At 52.4% G+C, this 21,075-nt stretch overlaps 1 protein-coding gene across 1 annotated transcript in view; it reads right to left on the bottom strand.

Moving 5' to 3' along the window:
- Window positions 1-6,037: 6,037 nt before the first annotated feature.
- The window catches only part of LOC140697662 (uncharacterized), a 98,585-nt gene continuing 83,547 nt past the window's right edge, over window positions 6,038-21,075 (bottom strand). Inside the window, exons 97-115 of the mRNA XM_072965609.1 lie at window positions 20,051-20,189; window positions 19,543-19,601; window positions 18,504-18,642; window positions 17,992-18,050; window positions 16,953-17,091; window positions 16,447-16,505; window positions 15,408-15,546; window positions 14,906-14,964; window positions 13,867-14,005; window positions 13,355-13,413; window positions 12,316-12,454; window positions 11,804-11,862; window positions 10,765-10,903; window positions 10,257-10,315; window positions 9,218-9,356; window positions 8,712-8,770; window positions 7,675-7,813; window positions 7,206-7,252; window positions 6,038-6,315 (exon numbers count right to left, since the gene is read on the bottom strand). Of these exons, the coding sequence (XP_072821710.1) occupies window positions 6,121-6,315; window positions 7,206-7,252; window positions 7,675-7,813; window positions 8,712-8,770; window positions 9,218-9,356; window positions 10,257-10,315; window positions 10,765-10,903; window positions 11,804-11,862; window positions 12,316-12,454; window positions 13,355-13,413; window positions 13,867-14,005; window positions 14,906-14,964; window positions 15,408-15,546; window positions 16,447-16,505; window positions 16,953-17,091; window positions 17,992-18,050; window positions 18,504-18,642; window positions 19,543-19,601; window positions 20,051-20,189 (1,965 nt within the window). The 3' untranslated portion in view covers window positions 6,038-6,120. The remainder of the gene's footprint in view (window positions 6,316-7,205; window positions 7,253-7,674; window positions 7,814-8,711; window positions 8,771-9,217; window positions 9,357-10,256; window positions 10,316-10,764; window positions 10,904-11,803; window positions 11,863-12,315; window positions 12,455-13,354; window positions 13,414-13,866; window positions 14,006-14,905; window positions 14,965-15,407; window positions 15,547-16,446; window positions 16,506-16,952; window positions 17,092-17,991; window positions 18,051-18,503; window positions 18,643-19,542; window positions 19,602-20,050; window positions 20,190-21,075) is intronic.

Consider the following 21,075-nt stretch of genomic DNA (forward strand, 5'->3'; position numbering starts at 1 on the left):
AGTGGTATTGGGTCCTTTTTATAGCACACAGATTTCTTTCAGTCATAGCTCTGTAGTTTGGGACTCAGTCATTATTAGAGGCAGAAGTCATCTGTGTGATATTGAAAAAACTATACTGTACATGCTCTGAAAAGATGTTTGATGTCCTTTTGCATCACTGAGATTTGTTTAAAAGGTATTTACAAGTTTTTATGGCTTCATTTTTCTCTTAGACATTTCTGATCAGGACTTTGAATTTAGCATTAACTGTTCCAATAAAATGTAGTTGTCAGATATTAATTACTGTTTTTCTTATTTGTACTTTATTTGTGGGGACAGCAAACTCTTTGTGCAAATTTATTACACCTGTGGATCAAACTACACATACACATTTATTACAAATTTGCACTAGGGTCTTTTTTCCCACTATTTTTATTATTCTGAGTCTTTTTTTTTTAACTTCTGTGCTTCAGTGAACCTCTTGCACCATTAAACTTATTTTTGAGTTGCATTTGACCAAGAAAACACAAATTTAGTACATATAAAGTAGTCATGCAAATGAGATGAAAATATATTGGTTAAGACAAAAGTGTATACTTTTTTTAGTGGGGGGTGGTAGTTAGGTGGATTGATTGGAGGTACTGGAGATTGAACCCAGGACCTTGTGCATGCTAGGCATGCACTCTAACGCTGACTTATATCCTCCCCCAAGACGAAGTGTATACTCTTAATTGAATGTTAGAGAAGAATAACTGATCAGCCTTGTAAGAACATGCATAGCCTTTAAGAATAAAACTTCATTTCTGTAAGACTGATGATTCAATATTTCGAGTTGTATTTAGAGGGGTCTAAGTGAAAGGTACATAGAGAAGAGAATAAACAGAAGAGAGAGGCGAACACCTTGTAGAATTAGTGGAGAAGAGAAAATGCTGGAAGCTGGAAAGGGTAGGACATAACCACAGCCGTAGATGTCTGAAAGTTTGTCACACTGGCAAAAGATTTGACTTTTTTATGGACAATGGAAAAGAGCTGTATCCAATAGGTATGAGTTAGAGGGAGGCAGAGTTTGGTTAAAAGGAAGAACTTGTAGTTACAGAGTAATAGATTCCCCAGGGAATTTCATCGGGGATTTAGGTATCATGTAGTTGTTTCCATTAGGTGACCTCTTATGGTCAGTGTCCTCCCAGAGTCCTTTGTCTCTATTATTTCTTCTTTATTAGAAATTAGATTATGTTTACTTTAATCTGGAATCTTATTTGTAGGCTTGATATATTTCTTTGCTTCTTTAAATTATTTAAAATACAACTTTAAAAGTATAATGATAACTTCATTTATTGAGCATCTTTCATTGGTTTTAATTCTCTGTTTCAGGCCAGCTCATTTCTAATGCTTTATATTCAGTTTAGACATTTTAAATTCTTCTTCTCAAACAGATATTTTTCGTTAATCATTGCCACAAGCCATCCTTAGTATCAAAATAAAAGAACTGAACTCTGAGATAAAACAAGCCCTTTAACACAAACACTAAAATACCACTTTCTAAACTCAGAAAATGCAGAGGTAGGGAATTTTTGGCCCAAGGCCAGGGCTTTCCAGTTTATGGTTTTAGTTTGTGTATTTTATTGCTGTTCCCTGTTTTACCTCTACATGATTCAGTTGACTTTTGCTTACCTTAGCTTGGCATGATATAAAGCAGAGCATATTTTAATTTTACTTTTCCTTGACTAAGCATTTACTCTTCTGTGTTTTAAATCTAAAATGTGAAGTAAAATTAATCATGTCATCATCACTGTGTCCCTAATAGTGGTTTCTTCTTTTCACCTATTACTTAAAATTCACTCTGTATGATTATTTTTTACTGTGCTGTTGTAACAAGTTGCCTTTTCCATGGTCTTGGGCATACTCTGGGTTTTATTGAATCTACCTTTTTCCCCTGGGGATCTGCCTCCCAGGGCGCTCTGTCATTGTCCTGTTCCTGTGTTTGCCATTCTCCGGGGCTGTGGTACCTCTGTCATCCCTGAGCTTCGCCGCCCTCCTTGAGTGGAGCTCCTGTTTTCCTGTATTTCACTTTTTTCTTTCTCTTAGCACTCTTTACTTAATGACATCCTTAGTAACTTTCTAATAATGTTACACTTAATTAATATTTGCCTTTATATAGAAAACAAGATTGAGTATCACCTTTTCTTAAAAATTTAAGTCCTTGTTTCTTAGCTTTTTGTTACCTGGTGTAGCTGGTGGATTGTGTCCCTGGCTTTTGTGTGAGACTTGTTGCTTTGTTAGGTGCTCTTTCCTGCACCCCCACTCCAGGGTCTTCTCCTTATCTTTTGGTATTTAGTCTTTGATTTAGCTTTGCTGGCATGTGGTGGGACTTTTCAGTTTGGAGAGTGATCCCTTCAGTTATGGGAGGTTTTCTTGTGTTTTCTCTGCAGACTCCTAGTAGACGCTAGCCCTTCTGGATTAATTGCCCAAGTTTCTTACCACTGGCCAATCACAGGTGACCCTGTTGGGGCGCTGCCCACAGACAGGAGGCCATTAGTCCTAGTGAAGTGCAGAGAGAGGCCAGGAGGGCCTGGGCTCTGCTGGGGTCAGGGACGCACCTCAATACCTTGTCTTTGGGGTTCTTCCTTGTGAGGCCGGTTCTTGCCAAGCTTTGTGGTGGAGACCACGCTCCTCCCGGCTCTGTGAAGGGGCCGCCAGAATGAGGTGGAGGATGGATGACAGGAGGAAGACACACAAACACAGAAGAGCAAAACCCAAGAAAATGCACAAGAGTGAGGGAGAGCCAGCTTGAGCCCGTCACCTACGGGTCCCAAGATATACTGGGGGCCAAACTTCCCACATTGGGAGCCATGAGTGGGACACAGTGCAGAGGAAACCCCACCACTTCCTCCTTCCCCATGCATTTCACCAGTGAGGAGCAGGTCCGGGCCGGCGACCAGAGAAGGCAGCCTGCAGAACCGTTTTCATTGGGCTGATAACAGCCCCTCAGTCCAGTCTTGGAGCTCGGAGCTCTGCCAGTGCCACCAAGCTCATCTTCCCTGTCTGTGCACCCCACCTCAGCGGGGTGGAAAGAAAGCCAGATGATCAGACACAAGCATGAGAACAGAAGGGCAGGAGCAGCACTCAGAGGGCCAGAGGCTGATGAGGACGTGAGACGTGTGGCTGAAACTAGCTGCCTATTTCTCTGATGGCTCTGGTGCTCAGAGCCTGCCTTGTCTTTCCCAGCCTCTCCTTGCCCTGGGAATTTCCTTGGCCCCCAGTGAAAAGGAGGCGATGGGTCCTTTCCCATCTATGTTTGTTCCTGGCTTTGCTCTCTCTGCCTGTCTCTACAGAAACCCCCTTTCTGCCAACTCCTAGGAACATACGGCAGGTTCCATAGATCCTACCTCTTCTGGTTTGATGTGGCCTTGTGCCCCCAGGGGAAGGGCCTTGCAGTCAGGGGGGCTGAGGTAAGGGGGCAGGGGGTCCTCACTGTCCCTTCAGTGATGTCCTCGTAGCCAAGCTTGCAGTCCCTGGTCCAGGAGGGACCAGGAATAGGATCAGCAGGGGGTGAAGTGCGGTATTCCATTACCCCATCAATATTCCATGAGCTGGACACCGGATTCTCTCCATTTCCCAATCTCCATCCTCCCAGCTGCGGCCTGTCATCCTGCAGACCAAGGTGGGGCCGGGGGTGGACTCTAACCCTAAGCTCACCTACAGCAGAACCCACCCATGTCTGGGGTCAGGCATCTCCCATGCACAGGCTTCGATATGGTTCCCCAAGGACCCCTGTTATGTCGGGTCATATGAGGTTGGGGAAACTCTTTTTGCCCCTGTAGAGACAGCCTAGAAAACTTAGGCCTCTCTACTCAGGGCTAGGGAGCCAGTCTCACCCCCCAAACCTGGCCCCATCCTAGCTCTAGGCCTTTCCTTTATTCTTCATATGCCAGATAAGACACGGAGGGGTGTGTGTGTCTGTGTCCTGGTGAGAAGTCAACCAAGAACCACCTCTTTCATGCGGCATCAGCTCCCAGTTTAGGGAACCCTGGCATCTTCATGATTTCCAAAACAGTCCCAAGGCAGGTGAAAGAAGGCTGAGGTAGCACTGACCTGTCTGCATTATCCGGCTTTGTGTTATCTGGGACAGACCAGTGGGAGGAAGAGGGAAAGAAAACCACTCTAGAAACGGGAAATGGATGCCTTTGGAATTACCTTGTTTCTCCCCAAAATGAGACTATATAATCTTTCTCGAGCAACTAATCATAACCAAAGGCTTTGTCAGATATTTGCACATTTCATCCTCCTAGCAGTTATGGGAGGGCCACAGGCTTCTCATTCAATCCAGGAAACACCTGGGGCTCTGAGATTTGGGATCAAAGCACACAGCTCCCACCTCCCAGGCTGACAACACTCCCACCCCACCCTCAATGCTGTGGGATCGCACTTCTCTGCGAATGTGATTCCCATCCTGACCACTCGGAACTTTGGCAAAAAGTCTACTCATTCCAGCACCGCTTGCAGACGGGGACGTCGTCTGTGAAGAGTCCCATGGACCATGCCTATGTTTACAGAGAGGGACCTCATTTCAAAATAAAGCATCAATACATTTTGGAAGAAACTTACAAATATTAAATTACTGATGAACTAAACTGGAACAGATCAATGAGCCCATTAGAAACAGCCATGTGGGGGGGAGGGTAGAGCTCAATGGTCATGTGTGTGATTAGCATGCACGGGGTCGAGGGTTCCAACACCAGGACCTCTTTCAACTTCCAGGACTTCTGGTTAAAAAAAGTAATAAAGAAATGAATAAATAAACCTTATTACCACCACCAGCCCCAACAAAAAAGGAAAGAAACAGCCCTGTGGTGATGAGAAAGGAACCATCCTCTGACATTTCTCCCTGCCTGGTGGCCTGAAGGGGACAGGTGTGAGCTGTGCTCTGACACTTGCAGCAGGTAGTGGGTCTGTTGTGGGCCTGCTCTCCAATTCCAATCTCACTAGCAAGACAAATAAAATAATTATAAGTTCAGATGGCTACTGTAAGAAAAGAGAGCTCCATGATCAAGACACAGGGCTTGGTCTAGACTGGGCCCAGGGACTATCCCCCAGGGGTGAGATGGCCACACTGGGAAGGAAGGATGAGCAGGAAGCAGTTAAGCCCAAGAGGAAGCAGACCACCTAGAGCGCGTGCCCGAGGCCTCCCGCAGGCGGCTTCCAGCCAAGATGGAGGAACAGGCACGGACGGGCCTGCCTCCTTGAAACAAGCAAAACCAGAACAGACAAAATACATGAAAAAACAATCTTCAACACACAGGACTTCAGGCACTGAAGGACAGTGATCCCTAAACACACATGAAGTGAGTCTAGTGGATGCCCCAGTGCACGGCCTTGGGAGAATATCAAGGCTGTGACACAGGGACAGGGAACAGAGGTAGGAGGGTCCACCAGACGCCCTCACTCGAGGTGACGAAGCAGAGAGTCAGACGAAACCAACACAGATAAGAGATGAGAGAGAGGGCTGGTGAGGAGGCAGCGGACCACAGAAAGGCCCCTGGAAATCTGCAGTGCGGCCCCAAGGACAATTCAACTGAGTAAACAACAGCGCATTAAGGGTGAGAAAACACTTGAGATGCGGGATGGGGTGGGTAGATACATTTTAAAACAGGAAACAGTGCATACTGCTCACGTAGTTTGAGGAATAGAATCCATTCCTATCAACAGGATTGGCCCTGAATAGAGCACAACTGCATCAACTGATGGTATAAGAACGTAACGTATCTCATATAGCTTACCATACGGTTCATTCTCCTGAAATGTCCCTGCAGCTCTACTTGAAAACATAAAATTTCAAAGGAAGCAAGCACATGTTTTAAATTTCAAGAGATGAAAATAGAAAAAATAACAAAAACAAAAACACTATTCCTTTTAAGCAAATATTTTTGCCAGAATCACTGTAAAAATTAAAACATCCATTTATAAAAAAAAAAAACCCATCGAAACAGTATGACAAATACTTCTGAAATAAGAGAAAACATAGGTTAAGAATCCAAACAGAATCTATACAAATACAAATCACACATTTTTGAGCCAGAAAGACGGGTTTAATGAATCGAGGGGGAAACAATCGACAAATGGATACAACGCAGGATATACCATTTACACCCGCCACAACTCATCAATGGTTGGTTTATATAATACAATAAAAATCAAAACGACGCTGGAGAACAGTAATATAAACATTAAAATTCCTTCATAAAATGCGATTTCCTCCTGCACAATTGGATCCTCAGGAGCATCTTCAAGGGATTGAGTAACATATTCTACTGCATTTTTCTGCTGCGTTGAAACTTCCTGTAAAAACACAAGATAATGACACAAGCCCAACCCTGAGGAACCATCCTACTCATGCACGGGGCCATTCAGTCTATCAGTCAGCGAGGCAGGAGCTATGTAAGGTGTCTATCAATTCACACGCATTATCCTGGTAAAAGCTGGGAATACACACGAAGGACAGATCCTGCCCTTTACTGTTACCAGAGGCAGGGACCCGTGAACACCAATCAGCACACAAAAGGACCATTCAGCAGCTCTACAGCCGAAGGGAAAGGACAGGCAGGGCACAAAGGAGAGAAGACTTTGGGGCGGGTCCCGGCTTGGGGAACGCTGGTAAGTCCAGGCAATGTCTTTGAAGACAGGCCGAGCGCACAGGGGACAGGGTGAGGGATTCCAGGAAGGGCAGCTTGAGCCGAAGGACGAGGTGGGAAACGGCATGAGAAGTCACACGGAAATCCTGAACACACCGAGCGGGAAGGGAACGGGAAGGCCCCACTGGCAAGCTTCGGTAAGAGACAACAGTCGACTCATCCAAAACGAGGAGTGCCGAAAACACAAGACAAAATGGGAGACATCTTAAACCTCACCGAACTCGCACAGGAAACCGTCTACATTCAGTCACTTGGCCTAACCGGCTGAGGAAAAGTACTGGAGGAAAAGACCTCAGATACAGACACCGCTTTCCGTAGGTGAGCGTGGAAAACTCACACAAGTGCACTGTGTGCTCGCGGGACCGAAAGCACAGAATGACTTTAGCAGTTGTGGATTAGAAAATATTAGGCAAGAACGGTAATGGGAAAATGCAAACGTCAGGACGCAGGGGTGACGTATTCATCCGCTTACATATCAACGACCCTCGACGGTTAGGTAGTAAAAGAAGAAAAAAAAACAGCCAAAGGAGACGGTACCTCCTCGTCAGTGGACTCCGCGTCTTCCTCTTGTCCTGATGTGTCACCTACAGGGTGCAGACACACAAATGTTAGCGACAACACTGACCACTTTGAATTGTACCCAAACCCGAGAAGTCTAACCCCATTCAAGAATCTTTCTGTAAACTAACGTGGCCCAAAGGAACTTCAGAGGACTCAAGAATTTTCTTGAGGGAAAACCTGGTAGTGTTTGGGATGTGTGGGGGACAGTGGGGAAAAGGAAAGCAAGCAGTACTGAAGGTGGTATCTGGATCTACAGTCTTGAGGTACTTTAGGTTCGCACGTAGCTTCTTTCCTTCGACGGAGGTCCTGGCGATGGAGCCCAGGAACACCTGCGGCCGAAGCATGCCTTCCATCTACCCACAAGCTAACCCTTTCCCTAGCCCCACAGTGGCGTTTAAGCACAGACGGCAGAAAAGTCAACCTCCAGGGATGTTCGCCGACTTACCGGACATGTCAGGCTGGTCTGCTGTGAGCACAGACCTCAATGTCTTGTCCTCGGCTGGCTCCTCCAGAGCAACTTCGTCAACTATGCTCGTCTCAGGACGGGTGTCTTCCCGTTCGGTTTCTGGCTCGGGCACCCCTTCCTGTAAAAACAAAGCGGAAGAACCCAAAAATCCACCTGAATAAACCATCCTACTCATGCACAGGGCCATTCAGTCTATCAGTCAACAAGGCAGCAGCTATCTAAGGTGTCTATCAAGTCACAGGCATTATCCTTGCAAAAGCTGGGAATACACATGAAGGACAGATCCTGCCCTATACTGCTACCGGAGGCAGGGAACCGTGAACACCCATCAGCAAGGCTAAGGGGCACTCAGCAGCGTATCTACAGCCGACGCAAACGGACAGGCAGGGCACAAAGGACAGAAGAGTCTGGGGCAGGGCTCGGCTCGGGGAACGCTGGGAAGACCGCACCGTGTCTTCAAAGGCAGGCCGAGCGCAGAGGGGGCAGGCTGAGGGACTCGAGGAGGGGCAGCTTGAGCCAAAGGACGAGGTGGGAAACGGCACGGGAAGTCACACGGAACACCGGGAACACACTTGGGTGGGAACGGAATGGGAAGACCCCACTGGCAAGACTCAGTAAACTGAGGCACCAGCCACTCATCGAAACCGAGGAGGGCCAAAACGACAAGGCGAAGCGGGAGACCTCTGAAACCTGACCGAACTGGCACGGGGAGCTATCTATATGCAGTGACTTGGACTAACCTACCAGGGAAAAGCAGTGCAAGCAAAGAATGGAGACACAGACACCGCTCTCTGTAGGGGAGTGTGGAGAACTAACACAAGTGTACTGTGCCCTGGCGAGACCGAAAGCACAGAGTGACTTAGTGAGCTTGGATTACAAAAGGGGAGTCAAGAACCGCGACGGGAAAATGCAAACGTTGGGACGCAGGGGCGATGCATCCATCCGCTCATGTGCACTAGGGACCCTCGACGGCTAGGTGCTACAAGACGACGTAAGTCAAGAAAACGAGATGGTACCTCCTCGCCAGGGGTGCGTGCGTCCTCCTCCGGTCCCGAGGGGAAAGGTGACTCTTCACCTAGAGGGTGCAGTCACACAGATTATTCAGAGACATCACTGACCACTTTGACCTGCACACACACACACACACACACACACAAACACTTGAAGCCTAACTCCACTCAAGAAGCTTTCCGTAAACTAACATGGCCCAAGAGCATTTCAGAGGACTGAGGCAGTTTCTTGAGGGAAGGCCTGCTTGTGTTCGGGTATGTGTGGAGACAGTGGGCAGAAGGAAAACAAAACGGGAGTACTGCATGGGGTATGTGGACCTACAGCCTTGAGGTATCTTAGATCGCCATTTGGCTTCTTCCTTTGAAAGGAGGTCCTGGCCATGGGACCCAGGAACTCCTGCATCCGAAGCATGCCACCCATCTACCCACCAGCTACACCCTTCCCCGCCCCACAGTAGCCTTTAAGCACACACAGGAGAACAGTCAACCTCCGTGGATGTTCACCAACCTACCGGACTCATCAGGTTGCTCTGCCGCAAGCACAGACGGCAGGGTCTCGTCTTCGGCTGTCTCGTCTGGAGCGCCTTCGTCAACGACGAGTGTCTCAGCACGGGCGCCGTCCCGTTCTGCTTTGGGCTCGGGCACCCCTTCCTGTAAAAACAAAGCAAAGGAACCCCACAACCCACCTTGAGAAACCATCCGACTCCTGCACTTGGCCATTCAGTCTGTCAGTTCGGTGAGGCAGCAACCAGTCACTGCCTGTGTCAAACCACAGGCATCACCCTGGCCAACAGCTGGGAAGACACACGAAAGACACATTCTGCTCCGTGTTGTTACCAGACGCAGGGACACGGGAACACCCATCAGCACGGCAAAGGGCCATTCAGCAGCCTATCGACAGCCGACGCGAACGGACAGGCAGGGCACAAAGGACAGAAGAGTCTGGGGCAGGGCTCGGCTCGGGGAACGCTGGGAAGACCGCACCGTGTCTTCAAAGGCAGGCCGAGCGCAGAGGGGGCAGGCTGAGGGACTCGAGGAGGGGCAGCTTGAGCCAAAGGACGAGGTGGGAAACGGCACGGGAAGTCACACGGAACACCGGGAACACACTTGGGTGGGAACGGAATGGGAAGACCCCACTGGCAAGACTCAGTAAACTGAGGCACCAGCCACTCATCGAAACCGAGGAGGGCCAAAACGACAAGGCGAAGCGGGAGACCTCTGAAACCTGACCGAACTGGCACGGGGAGCTATCTATATGCAGTGACTTGGACTAACCTACCAGGGAAAAGCAGTGCAAGCAAAGAATGGAGACACAGACACCGCTCTCTGTAGGGGAGTGTGGAGAACTAACACAAGTGTACTGTGCCCTGGCGAGACCGAAAGCACAGAGTGACTTAGTGAGCTTGGATTACAAAAGGGGAGTCAAGAACCGCGACGGGAAAATGCAAACGTTGGGACGCAGGGGCGATGCATCCATCCGCTCATGTGCACTAGGGACCCTCGACGGCTAGGTGCTACAAGACGACGTAAGTCAAGAAAACGAGATGGTACCTCCTCGCCAGGGGTGCGTGCGTCCTCCTCCGGTCCCGAGGGGAAAGGTGACTCTTCACCTAGAGGGTGCAGTCACACAGATTATTCAGAGACATCACTGACCACTTTGACCTGCACACACACACACACACACACACACACAAACACTTGAAGCCTAACTCCACTCAAGAAGCTTTCCGTAAACTAACGTGGCCCAAGAGCATTTCAGAGGACTGAGGCAGTTTCTTGAGGGAAGGCCTGCTTGTGTTCGGGTATGTGTGGAGACAGTGGGCAGAAGGAAAACAAAACGGGAGTACTGCATGGGGTATGTGGACCTACAGCCTTGAGGTATCTTAGATCGCCATTTGGCTTCTTCCTTTGAAAGGAGGTCCTGGCCATGGGACCCAGGAACTCCTGCATCCGAAGCATGCCACCCATCTACCCACCAGCTACACCCTTCCCCGCCCCACAGTAGCCTTTAAGCACACACAGGAGAACAGTCAACCTCCGTGGATGTTCACCAACCTACCGGACTCATCAGGTTGCTCTGCCGCAAGCACAGACGGCAGGGTCTCGTCTTCGGCTGTCTCGTCTGGAGCGCCTTCGTCAGCGACGAGTGTCTCAGCACGGGCGCCGTCCCGTTCTGCTTTGGGCTCGGGCACCCCTTCCTGTAAAAACAAAGCAAAGGAACCCCACAACCCACCTTGAGAAACCATCCGACTCCTGCACTTGGCCATTCAGTCTGTCAGTTCGGTGAGGCAGCAACCAGTCACTGCCTGTGTCAAACCACAGGCATCACCCTGGCCAACAGCTGGGAAGACACACGAAAGACACATTCTGCTCCGTGTTGTTACCAGACGCAGGGACACGGGAACACCCATCAGCACGGCAAAGGGCCATTCAGCAGCCTATCGACAGCCGACGCGAACGGACAGGCAGGGCACAAAGGACAGAAGAGTCTGGGGCAGGGCTCGGCTCGGGGAACGCTGGGAAGACCGCACCGTGTCTTCAAAGGCAGGCCGAGCGCAGAGGGGGCAGGCTGAGGGACTCGAGGAGGGGCAGCTTGAGCCAAAGGACGAGGTGGGAAACGGCACGGGAAGTCACACGGAACACCGGGAACACACTTGGGTGGGAACGGAATGGGAAGACCCCACTGGCAAGACTCAGTAAACTGAGGCACCAGCCACTCATCGAAACCGAGGAGGGCCAAAACGACAAGGCGAAGCGGGAGACCTCTGAAACCTGACCGAACTGGCACGGGGAGCTATCTATATGCAGTGACTTGGACTAACCTACCAGGGAAAAGCAGTGCAAGCAAAGAATGGAGACACAGACACCGCTCTCTGTAGGGGAGTGTGGAGAACTAACACAAGTGTACTGTGCCCTGGCGAGACCGAAAGCACAGAGTGACTTAGTGAGCTTGGATTACAAAAGGGGAGTCAAGAACCGCGACGGGAAAACGCAAACGTTGGGACGCAGGGGCGATGCATCCATCCGCTCATGTGCACTAGGGACCCTCGACGGCTAGGTGCTACAAGACGACGTAAGTCAAGAAAACGAGATGGTACCTCCTCGCCAGGGGTGCGTGCGTCCTCCTCCGGTCCCGAGGGGAAAGGTGACTCTTCACCTAGAGGGTGCAGTCACACAGATTATTCAGAGACATCACTGACCACTTTGACCTGCACACACACACACACACACACACACACACACAAACACTTGAAGCCTAACTCCACTCAAGAAGCTTTCCGTAAACTAACGTGGCCCAAGAGCATTTCAGAGGACTGAGGCAGTTTCTTGAGGGAAGGCCTGCTTGTGTTCGGGTATGTGTGGAGACAGTGGGCAGAAGGAAAACAAAACGGGAGTACTGCATGGGGTATGTGGACCTACAGCCTTGAGGTATCTTAGATCGCCATTTGGCTTCTTCCTTTGAAAGGAGGTCCTGGCCATGGGACCCAGGAACTCCTGCATCCGAAGCATGCCACCCATCTACCCACCAGCTACACCCTTCCCCGCCCCACAGTAGCCTTTAAGCACACACAGGAGAACAGTCAACCTCCGTGGATGTTCACCAACCTACCGGACTCATCAGGTTGCTCTGCCGCAAGCACAGACGGCAGGGTCTCGTCTTCGGCTGTCTCGTCTGGAGCGCCTTCGTCAGCGATGAGTGTCTCAGCACGGGCGCCGTCCCGTTCTGCTTTGGGCTCGGGCACCCCTTCCTGTAAAAACAAAGCAAAGGAACCCCACAACCCACCTTGAGAAACCATCCGACTCCTGCACTTGGCCATTCAGTCTGTCAGTTCGGTGAGGCAGCAACCAGTCACTGCCTGTGTCAAACCACAGGCATCACCCTGGCCAACAGCTGGGAAGACACACGAAAGACACATTCTGCTCCGTGTTGTTACCAGACGCAGGGACACGGGAACACCCATCAGCACGGCAAAGGGCCATTCAGCAGCCTATCGACAGCCGACGCGAACGGACAGGCAGGGCACAAAGGACAGAAGAGTCTGGGGCAGGGCTCGGCTCGGGGAACGCTGGGAAGACCGCACCGTGTCTTCAAAGGCAGGCCGAGCGCAGAGGGGGCAGGCTGAGGGACTCGAGGAGGGGCAGCTTGAGCCAAAGGACGAGGTGGGAAACGGCACGGGAAGTCACACGGAACACCGGGAACACACTTGGGTGGGAACGGAATGGGAAGACCCCACTGGCAAGACTCAGTAAACTGAGGCACCAGCCACTCATCGAAACCGAGGAGGGCCAAAACGACAAGGCGAAGCGGGAGACCTCTGAAACCTGACCGAACTGGCACGGGGAGCTATCTATATGCAGTGACTTGGACTAACCTACCAGGGAAAAGCAGTGCAAGCAAAGAATGGAGACACAGACACCGCTCTCTGTAGGGGAGTGTGGAGAACTAACACAAGTGTACTGTGCCCTGGCGAGACCGAAAGCACAGAGTGACTTAGTGAGCTTGGATTACAAAAGGGGAGTCAAGAACCGCGACGGGAAAACGCAAACGTTGGGACGCAGGGGCGATGCATCCATCCGCTCATGTGCACTAGGGACCCTCGACGGCTAGGTGCTACAAGACGACGTAAGTCAAGAAAACGAGATGGTACCTCCTCGCCAGGGGTGCGTGCGTCCTCCTCCGGTCCCGAGGGGAAAGGTGACTCTTCACCTAGAGGGTGCAGTCACACAGATTATTCAGAGACATCACTGACCACTTTGACCTGCACACACACACACACACACACACACACACACAAACACTTGAAGCCTAACTCCACTCAAGAAGCTTTCCGTAAACTAACGTGGCCCAAGAGCATTTCAGAGGACTGAGGCAGTTTCTTGAGGGAAGGCCTGCTTGTGTTCGGGTATGTGTGGAGACAGTGGGCAGAAGGAAAACAAAACGGGAGTACTGCATGGGGTATGTGGACCTACAGCCTTGAGGTATCTTAGATCGCCATTTGGCTTCTTCCTTTGAAAGGAGGTCCTGGCCATGGGACCCAGGAACTCCTGCATCCGAAGCATGCCACCCATCTACCCACCAGCTACACCCTTCCCCGCCCCACAGTAGCCTTTAAGCACACACAGGAGAACAGTCAACCTCCGTGGATGTTCACCAACCTACCGGACTCATCAGGTTGCTCTGCCGCAAGCACAGACGGCAGGGTCTCGTCTTCGGCTGTCTCGTCTGGAGCGCCTTCGTCAGCGACGAGTGTCTCAGCACGGGCGCCGTCCCGTTCTGCTTTGGGCTCGGGCACCCCTTCCTGTAAAAACAAAGCAAAGGAACCCCACAACCCACCTTGAGAAACCATCCGACTCCTGCACTTGGCCATTCAGTCTGTCAGTTCGGTGAGGCAGCAACCAGTCACTGCCTGTGTCAAACCACAGGCATCACCCTGGCCAACAGCTGGGAAGACACACGAAAGACACATTCTGCTCCGTGTTGTTACCAGACGCAGGGACACGGGAACACCCATCAGCACGGCAAAGGGCCATTCAGCAGCCTATCGACAGCCGACGCGAACGGACAGGCAGGGCACAAAGGACAGAAGAGTCTGGGGCAGGGCTCGGCTCGGGGAACGCTGGGAAGACCGCACCGTGTCTTCAAAGGCAGGCCGAGCGCAGAGGGGGCAGGCTGAGGGACTCGAGGAGGGGCAGCTTGAGCCAAAGGACGAGGTGGGAAACGGCACGGGAAGTCACACGGAACACCGGGAACACACTTGGGTGGGAACGGAATGGGAAGACCCCACTGGCAAGACTCAGTAAACTGAGGCACCAGCCACTCATCGAAACCGAGGAGGGCCAAAACGACAAGGCGAAGCGGGAGACCTCTGAAACCTGACCGAACTGGCACGGGGAGCTATCTATATGCAGTGACTTGGACTAACCTACCAGGGAAAAGCAGTGCAAGCAAAGAATGGAGACACAGACACCGCTCTCTGTAGGGGAGTGTGGAGAACTAACACAAGTGTACTGTGCCCTGGCGAGACCGAAAGCACAGAGTGACTTAGTGAGCTTGGATTACAAAAGGGGAGTCAAGAACCGCGACGGGAAAACGCAAACGTTGGGACGCAGGGGCGATGCATCCATCCGCTCATGTGCACTAGGGACCCTCGACGGCTAGGTGCTACAAGACGACGTAAGTCAAGAAAACGAGATGGTACCTCCTCGCCAGGGGTGCGTGCGTCCTCCTCCGGTCCCGAGGGGAAAGGTGACTCTTCACCTAGAGGGTGCAGTCACACAGATTATTCAGAGACATCACTGACCACTTTGACCTGCACACACACACACACACACACAAACACTTGAAGCCTAACTCCACTCAAGAAGCTTTCCGTAAACTAACGTGGCCCAAGAGCATTTCAGAGGACTGAGGCAGTTTCTTGAGGGAAGGCCTGCTTGTGTTCGGGTATGTGTGGAGACAGTGGGCAGAAGGAAAACAAAACGGGAGTACTGCATGGGGTATGTGGACCTACAGCCTTGAGGTATCTTAGATCGCCATTTGGCTTCTTCCTTTGAAAGGAGGTCCTGGCCATGGGACCCAGGAACTCCTGCATCCGAAGCATGCCACCCATCTACCCACCAGCTACACCCTTCCCCGCCCCACAGTAGCCTTTAAGCACACACAGGAGAACAGTCAACCTCCGTGGATGTTCACCAACCTACCGGACTCATCAGGTTGCTCTGCCGCAAGCACAGACGGCAGGGTCTCGTCTTCGGCTGTCTCGTCTGGAGCGCCTTCGTCAGCGACGAGTGTCTCAGCACGGGCGCCGTCCCGTTCTGCTTTGGGCTCGGGCACCCCTTCCTGTAAAAACAAAGCAAAGGAACCCCACAACCCACCTTGAGAAACCATCCGACTCCTGCACTTGGCCATTCAGTCTGTCAGTTCGGTGAGGCAGCAACCAGTCACTGCCTGTGTCAAACCACAGGCATCACCCTGGCCAACAGCTGGGAAGACACACGAAAGACACATTCTGCTCCGTGTTGTTACCAGACGCAGGGACACGGGAACACCCATCAGCACGGCAAAGGGCCATTCAGCAGCCTATCGACAGCCGACGCGAACGGACAGGCAGGGCACAAAGGACAGAAGAGTCTGGGGCAGGGCTCGGCTCGGGGAACGCTGGGAAGACCGCACCGTGTCTTCAAAGGCAGGCCGAGCGCAGAGGGGGCAGGCTGAGGGACTCGAGGAGGGGCAGCTTGAGCCAAAGGACGAGGTGGGAAACGGCACGGGAAGTCACACGGAACACCGGGAACACACTTGGGTGGGAACGGAATGGGAAGACCCCACTGGCAAGACTCAGTAAACTGAGGCACCAGCCACTCATCGAAACCGAGGAGGGCCAAAACGACAAGGCGAAGCGGGAGACCTCTGAAACCTGACCGAACTGGCACGGGGAGCTATCTATATGCAGTGACTTGGACTAACCTACCAGGGAAAAGCAGTGCAAGCAAAGAATGGAGACACAGACACCGCTCTCTGTAGGGGAGTGTGGAGAACTAACACAAGTGTACTGTGCCCTGGCGAGACCGAAAGCACAGAGTGACTTAGTGAGCTTGGATTACAAAAGGGGAGTCAAGAACCGCGACGGGAAAACGCAAACGTTGGGACGCAGGGGCGATGCATCCATCCGCTCATGTGCACTAGGGACCCTCGACGGCTAGGTGCTACAAGACGACGTAAGTCAAGAAAACGAGATGGTACCTCCTCGCCAGGGGTGCGTGCGTCCTCCTCCGGTCCCGAGGGGAAAGGTGACTCTTCACCTAGAGGGTGCAGTCACACAGATTATTCAGAGACATCACTGACCACTTTGACCTGCACACACACACACACACACACACACAAACACTTGAAGCCTAACTCCACTCAAGAAGCTTTCCGTAAACTAACGTGGCCCAAGAGCATTTCAGAGGACTGAGGCAGTTTCTTGAGGGAAGGCCTGCTTGTGTTCGGGTATGTGTGGAGACAGTGGGCAGAAGGAAAACAAAACGGGAGTACTGCATGGGGTATGTGGACCTACAGCCTTGAGGTATCTTAGATCGCCATTTGGCTTCTTCCTTTGAAAGGAGGTCCTGGCCATGGGACCCAGGAACTCCTGCATCCGAAGCATGCCACCCATCTACCCACCAGCTACACCCTTCCCCGCCCCACAGTAGCCTTTAAGCACACACAGGAGAACAGTCAACCTCCGTGGATGTTCACCAACCTACCGGACTCATCAGGTTGCTCTGCCGCAAGCACAGACGGCAGGGTCTCGTCTTCGGCTGTCTCGTCTGGAGCGCCTTCGTCAGCGACGAGTGTCTCAGCACGGGCGCCGTCCCGTTCTGCTTTGGGCTCGGGCACCCCTTCCTGTAAAAACAAAGCAAAGGAACCCCACAACCCACCTTGAGAAACCATCCGACTCCTGCACTTGGCCATTCAGTCTGTCAGTTCGGTGAGGCAGCAACCAGTCACTGCCTGTGTCAAACCACAGGCATCACCCTGGCCAACAGCTGGGAAGACACACGAAAGACACATTCTGCTCCGTGTTGTTACCAGACGCAGGGACACGGGAACACCCATCAGCACGGCAAAGGGCCATTCAGCAGCCTATCGACAGCCGACGCGAACGGACAGGCAGGGCACAAAGGACAGAAGAGTCTGGGGCAGGGCTCGGCTCGGGGAACGCTGGGAAGACCGCACCGTGTCTTCAAAGGCAGGCCGAGCGCAGAGGGGGCAGGCTGAGGGACTCGAGGAGGGGCAGCTTGAGCCAAAGGACGAGGTGGGAAACGGCACGGGAAGTCACACGGAACACCGGGAACACACTTGGGTGGGAACGGAATGGGAAGACCCCACTGGCAAGACTCAGTAAACTGAGGCACCAGCCACTCATCGAAACCGAGGAGGGCCAAAACGACAAGGCGAAGCGGGAGACCTCTGAAACCTGACCGAACTGGCACGGGGAGCTATCTATATGCAGTGACTTGGACTAACCTACCAGGGAAAAGCAGTGCAAGCAAAGAATGGAGACACAGACACCGCTCTCTGTAGGGGAGTGTGGAGAACTAACACAAGTGTACTGTGCCCTGGCGAGACCGAAAGCACAGAGTGACTTAGTGAGCTTGGATTACAAAAGGGGAGTCAAGAACCGCGACGGGAAAACGCAAACGTTGGGACGCAGGGGCGATGCATCCATCCGCTCATGTGCACTAGGGACCCTCGACGGCTAGGTGCTACAAGACGACGTAAGTCAAGAAAACGAGATGGTACCTCCTCGCCAGGGGTGCGTGCGTCCTCCTCCGGTCCCGAGGGGAAAGGTGACTCTTCACCTAGAGGGTGCAGTCACACAGATTATTCAGAGACATCACTGACCACTTTGACCTGCACACACACACACACACACACACACACACACAAACACTTGAAGCCTAACTCCACTCAAGAAGCTTTCCGTAAACTAACGTGGCCCAAGAGCATTTCAGAGGACTGAGGCAGTTTCTTGAGGGAAGGCCTGCTTGTGTTCGGGTATGTGTGGAGACAGTGGGCAGAAGGAAAACAAAACGGGAGTACTGCATGGGGTATGTGGACCTACAGCCTTGAGGTATCTTAGATCGCCATTTGGCTTCTTCCTTTGAAAGGAGGTCCTGGCCATGGGACCCAGGAACTCCTGCATCCGAAGCATGCCACCCATCTACCCACCAGCTACACCCTTCCCCGCCCCACAGTAGCCTTTAAGCACACACAGGAGAACAGTCAACCTCCGTGGATGTTCACCAACCTACCGGACTCATCAGGTTGCTCTGCCGCAAGCACAGACGGCAGGGTCTCGTCTTCGGCTGTCTCGTCTGGAGCGCCTTCGTCAGCGACGAGTGTCTCAGCACGGGCGCCGTCCCGTTCTGCTTTGGGCTCGGGCACCCCTTCCTGTAAAAACAAAGCAAAGGAACCCCACAACCCACCTTGAGAAACCATCCGACTCCTGCACTTGGCCATTCAGTCTGTCAGTTCGGTGAGGCAGCAACCAGTCACTGCCTGTGTCAAACCACAGGCATCACCCTGGCCAACAGCTGGGAAGACACACGAAAGACACATTCTGCTCCGTGTTGTTACCAGACGCAGGGACACGGGAACACCCATCAGCACGGCAAAGGGCCATTCAGCAGCCTATCGACAGCCGACGCGAACAGACAGGCAGGGCACAAAGGACAGAAGAGTCTGGGGCAGGGCTCGGCTCGGGGAACGCTGGGAAGACCGCACCGTGTCTTCAAAGGCAGGCCGAGCGCAGAGGGGGCAGGCTGAGGGACTCGAGGAGGGGCAGCTTGAGCCAAAGGACGAGGTGGGAAACGGCACGGGAAGTCACACGGAACACCGGGAACACACTTGGGTGGGAACGGAATGGGAAGACCCCACTGGCAAGACTCAGTAAACTGAGGCACCAGCCACTCATCGAAACCGAGGAGGGCCAAAACGACAAGGCGAAGCGGGAGACCTCTGAAACCTGACCGAACTGGCACGGGGAGCTATCTATATGCAGTGACTTGGACTAACCTACCAGGGAAAAGCAGTGCAAGCAAAGAATGGAGACACAGACACCGCTCTCTGTAGGGGAGTGTGGAGAACTAACACAAGTGTACTGTGCCCTGGCGAGACCGAAAGCACAGAGTGACTTAGTGAGCTTGGATTACAAAAGGGGAGTCAAGAACCGCGACGGGAAAACGCAAACGTTGGGACGCAGGGGCGATGCATCCATCCGCTCATGTGCACTAGGGACCCTCGACGGCTAGGTGCTACAAGACGACGTAAGTCAAGAAAACGAGATGGTACCTCCTCGCCAGGGGTGCGTGCGTCCTCCTCCGGTCCCGAGGGGAAAGGTGACTCTTCACCTAGAGGGTGCAGTCACACAGATTATTCAGAGACATCACTGACCACTTTGACCTGCACACACACACACACACACACACACACAAACACTTGAAGCCTAACTCCACTCAAGAAGCTTTCCGTAAACTAACGTGGCCCAAGAGCATTTCAGAGGACTGAGGCAGTTTCTTGAGGGAAGGCCTGCTTGTGTTCGGGTATGTGTGGAGACAGTGGGCAGAAGGAAAACAAAACGGGAGTACTGCATGGGGTATGTGGACCTACAGCCTTGAGGTATCTTAGATCGCCATTTGGCTTCTTCCTTTGAAAGGAGGTCCTGGCCATGGGACCCAGGAACTCCTGCATCCGAAGCATGCCACCCATCTACCCACCAGCTACACCCTTCCCCGCCCCACAGTAGCCTTTAAGCACACACAGGAGAACAGTCAACCTCCGTGGATGTTCACCAACCTACCGGACTCATCAGGTTGCTCTGCCGCAAGCACAGACGGCAGGGTCTCGTCTTCGGCTGTCTCGTCTGGAGCGCCTTCGTCAGCGACGAGTGTCTCAGCACGGGCGCCGTCCCGTTCTGCTTTGGGCTCGGGCACCCCTTCCTGTAAAAACAAAGCAAAGGAACCCCACAACCCACCTTGAGAAACCATCCGACTCCTGCACTTGGCCATTCAGTCTGTCAGTTCGGTGAGGCAGCAACCAGTCACTGCCTGTGTCAAACCACAGGCATCACCCTGGCCAACAGCTGGGAAGACACACGAAAGACACATTCTGCTCCGTGTTGTTACCAGACGCAGGGACACGGGAACACCCATCAGCACGGCAAAGGGCCATTCAGCAGCCTATCGACAGCCGACGCGAACGGACAGGCAGGGCACAAAGGACAGAAGAGTCTGGGGCAGGGCTCGGCTCGGGGAACGCTGGGAAGACCGCACCGTGTCTTCAAAGGCAGGCCGAGCGCAGAGGGGGCAGGCTGAGGGACTCGAGGAGGGGCAGCTTGAGCCAAAGGACGAGGTGGGAAACGGCACGGGAAGTCACACGGAACACCGGGAACACACTTGGGTGGGAACGGAATGGGAAGACCCCACTGGCAAGACTCAGTAAACTGAGGCACCAGCCACTCATCGAAACCGAGGAGGGCCAAAACGACAAGGCGAAGCGGGAGACCTCTGAAACCTGACCGAACTGGCACGGGGAGCTATCTATATGCAGTGACTTGGACTAACCTACCAGGGAAAAGCAGTGCAAGCAAAGAATGGAGACACAGACACCGCTCTCTGTAGGGGAGTGTGGAGAACTAACACAAGTGTACTGTGCCCTGGCGAGACCGAAAGCACAGAGTGACTTAGTGAGCTTGGATTACAAAAGGGGAGTCAAGAACCGCGACGGGAAAACGCAAACGTTGGGACGCAGGGGCGATGCATCCATCCGCTCATGTGCACTAGGGACCCTCGACGGCTAGGTGCTACAAGACGACGTAAGTCAAGA

This window comes from Vicugna pacos, chromosome 8, assembly GCF_048564905.1.
Source record: "Vicugna pacos chromosome 8, VicPac4, whole genome shotgun sequence".
In the NCBI taxonomy this organism is placed as follows: domain Eukaryota; kingdom Metazoa; phylum Chordata; class Mammalia; order Artiodactyla; family Camelidae; genus Vicugna; species Vicugna pacos.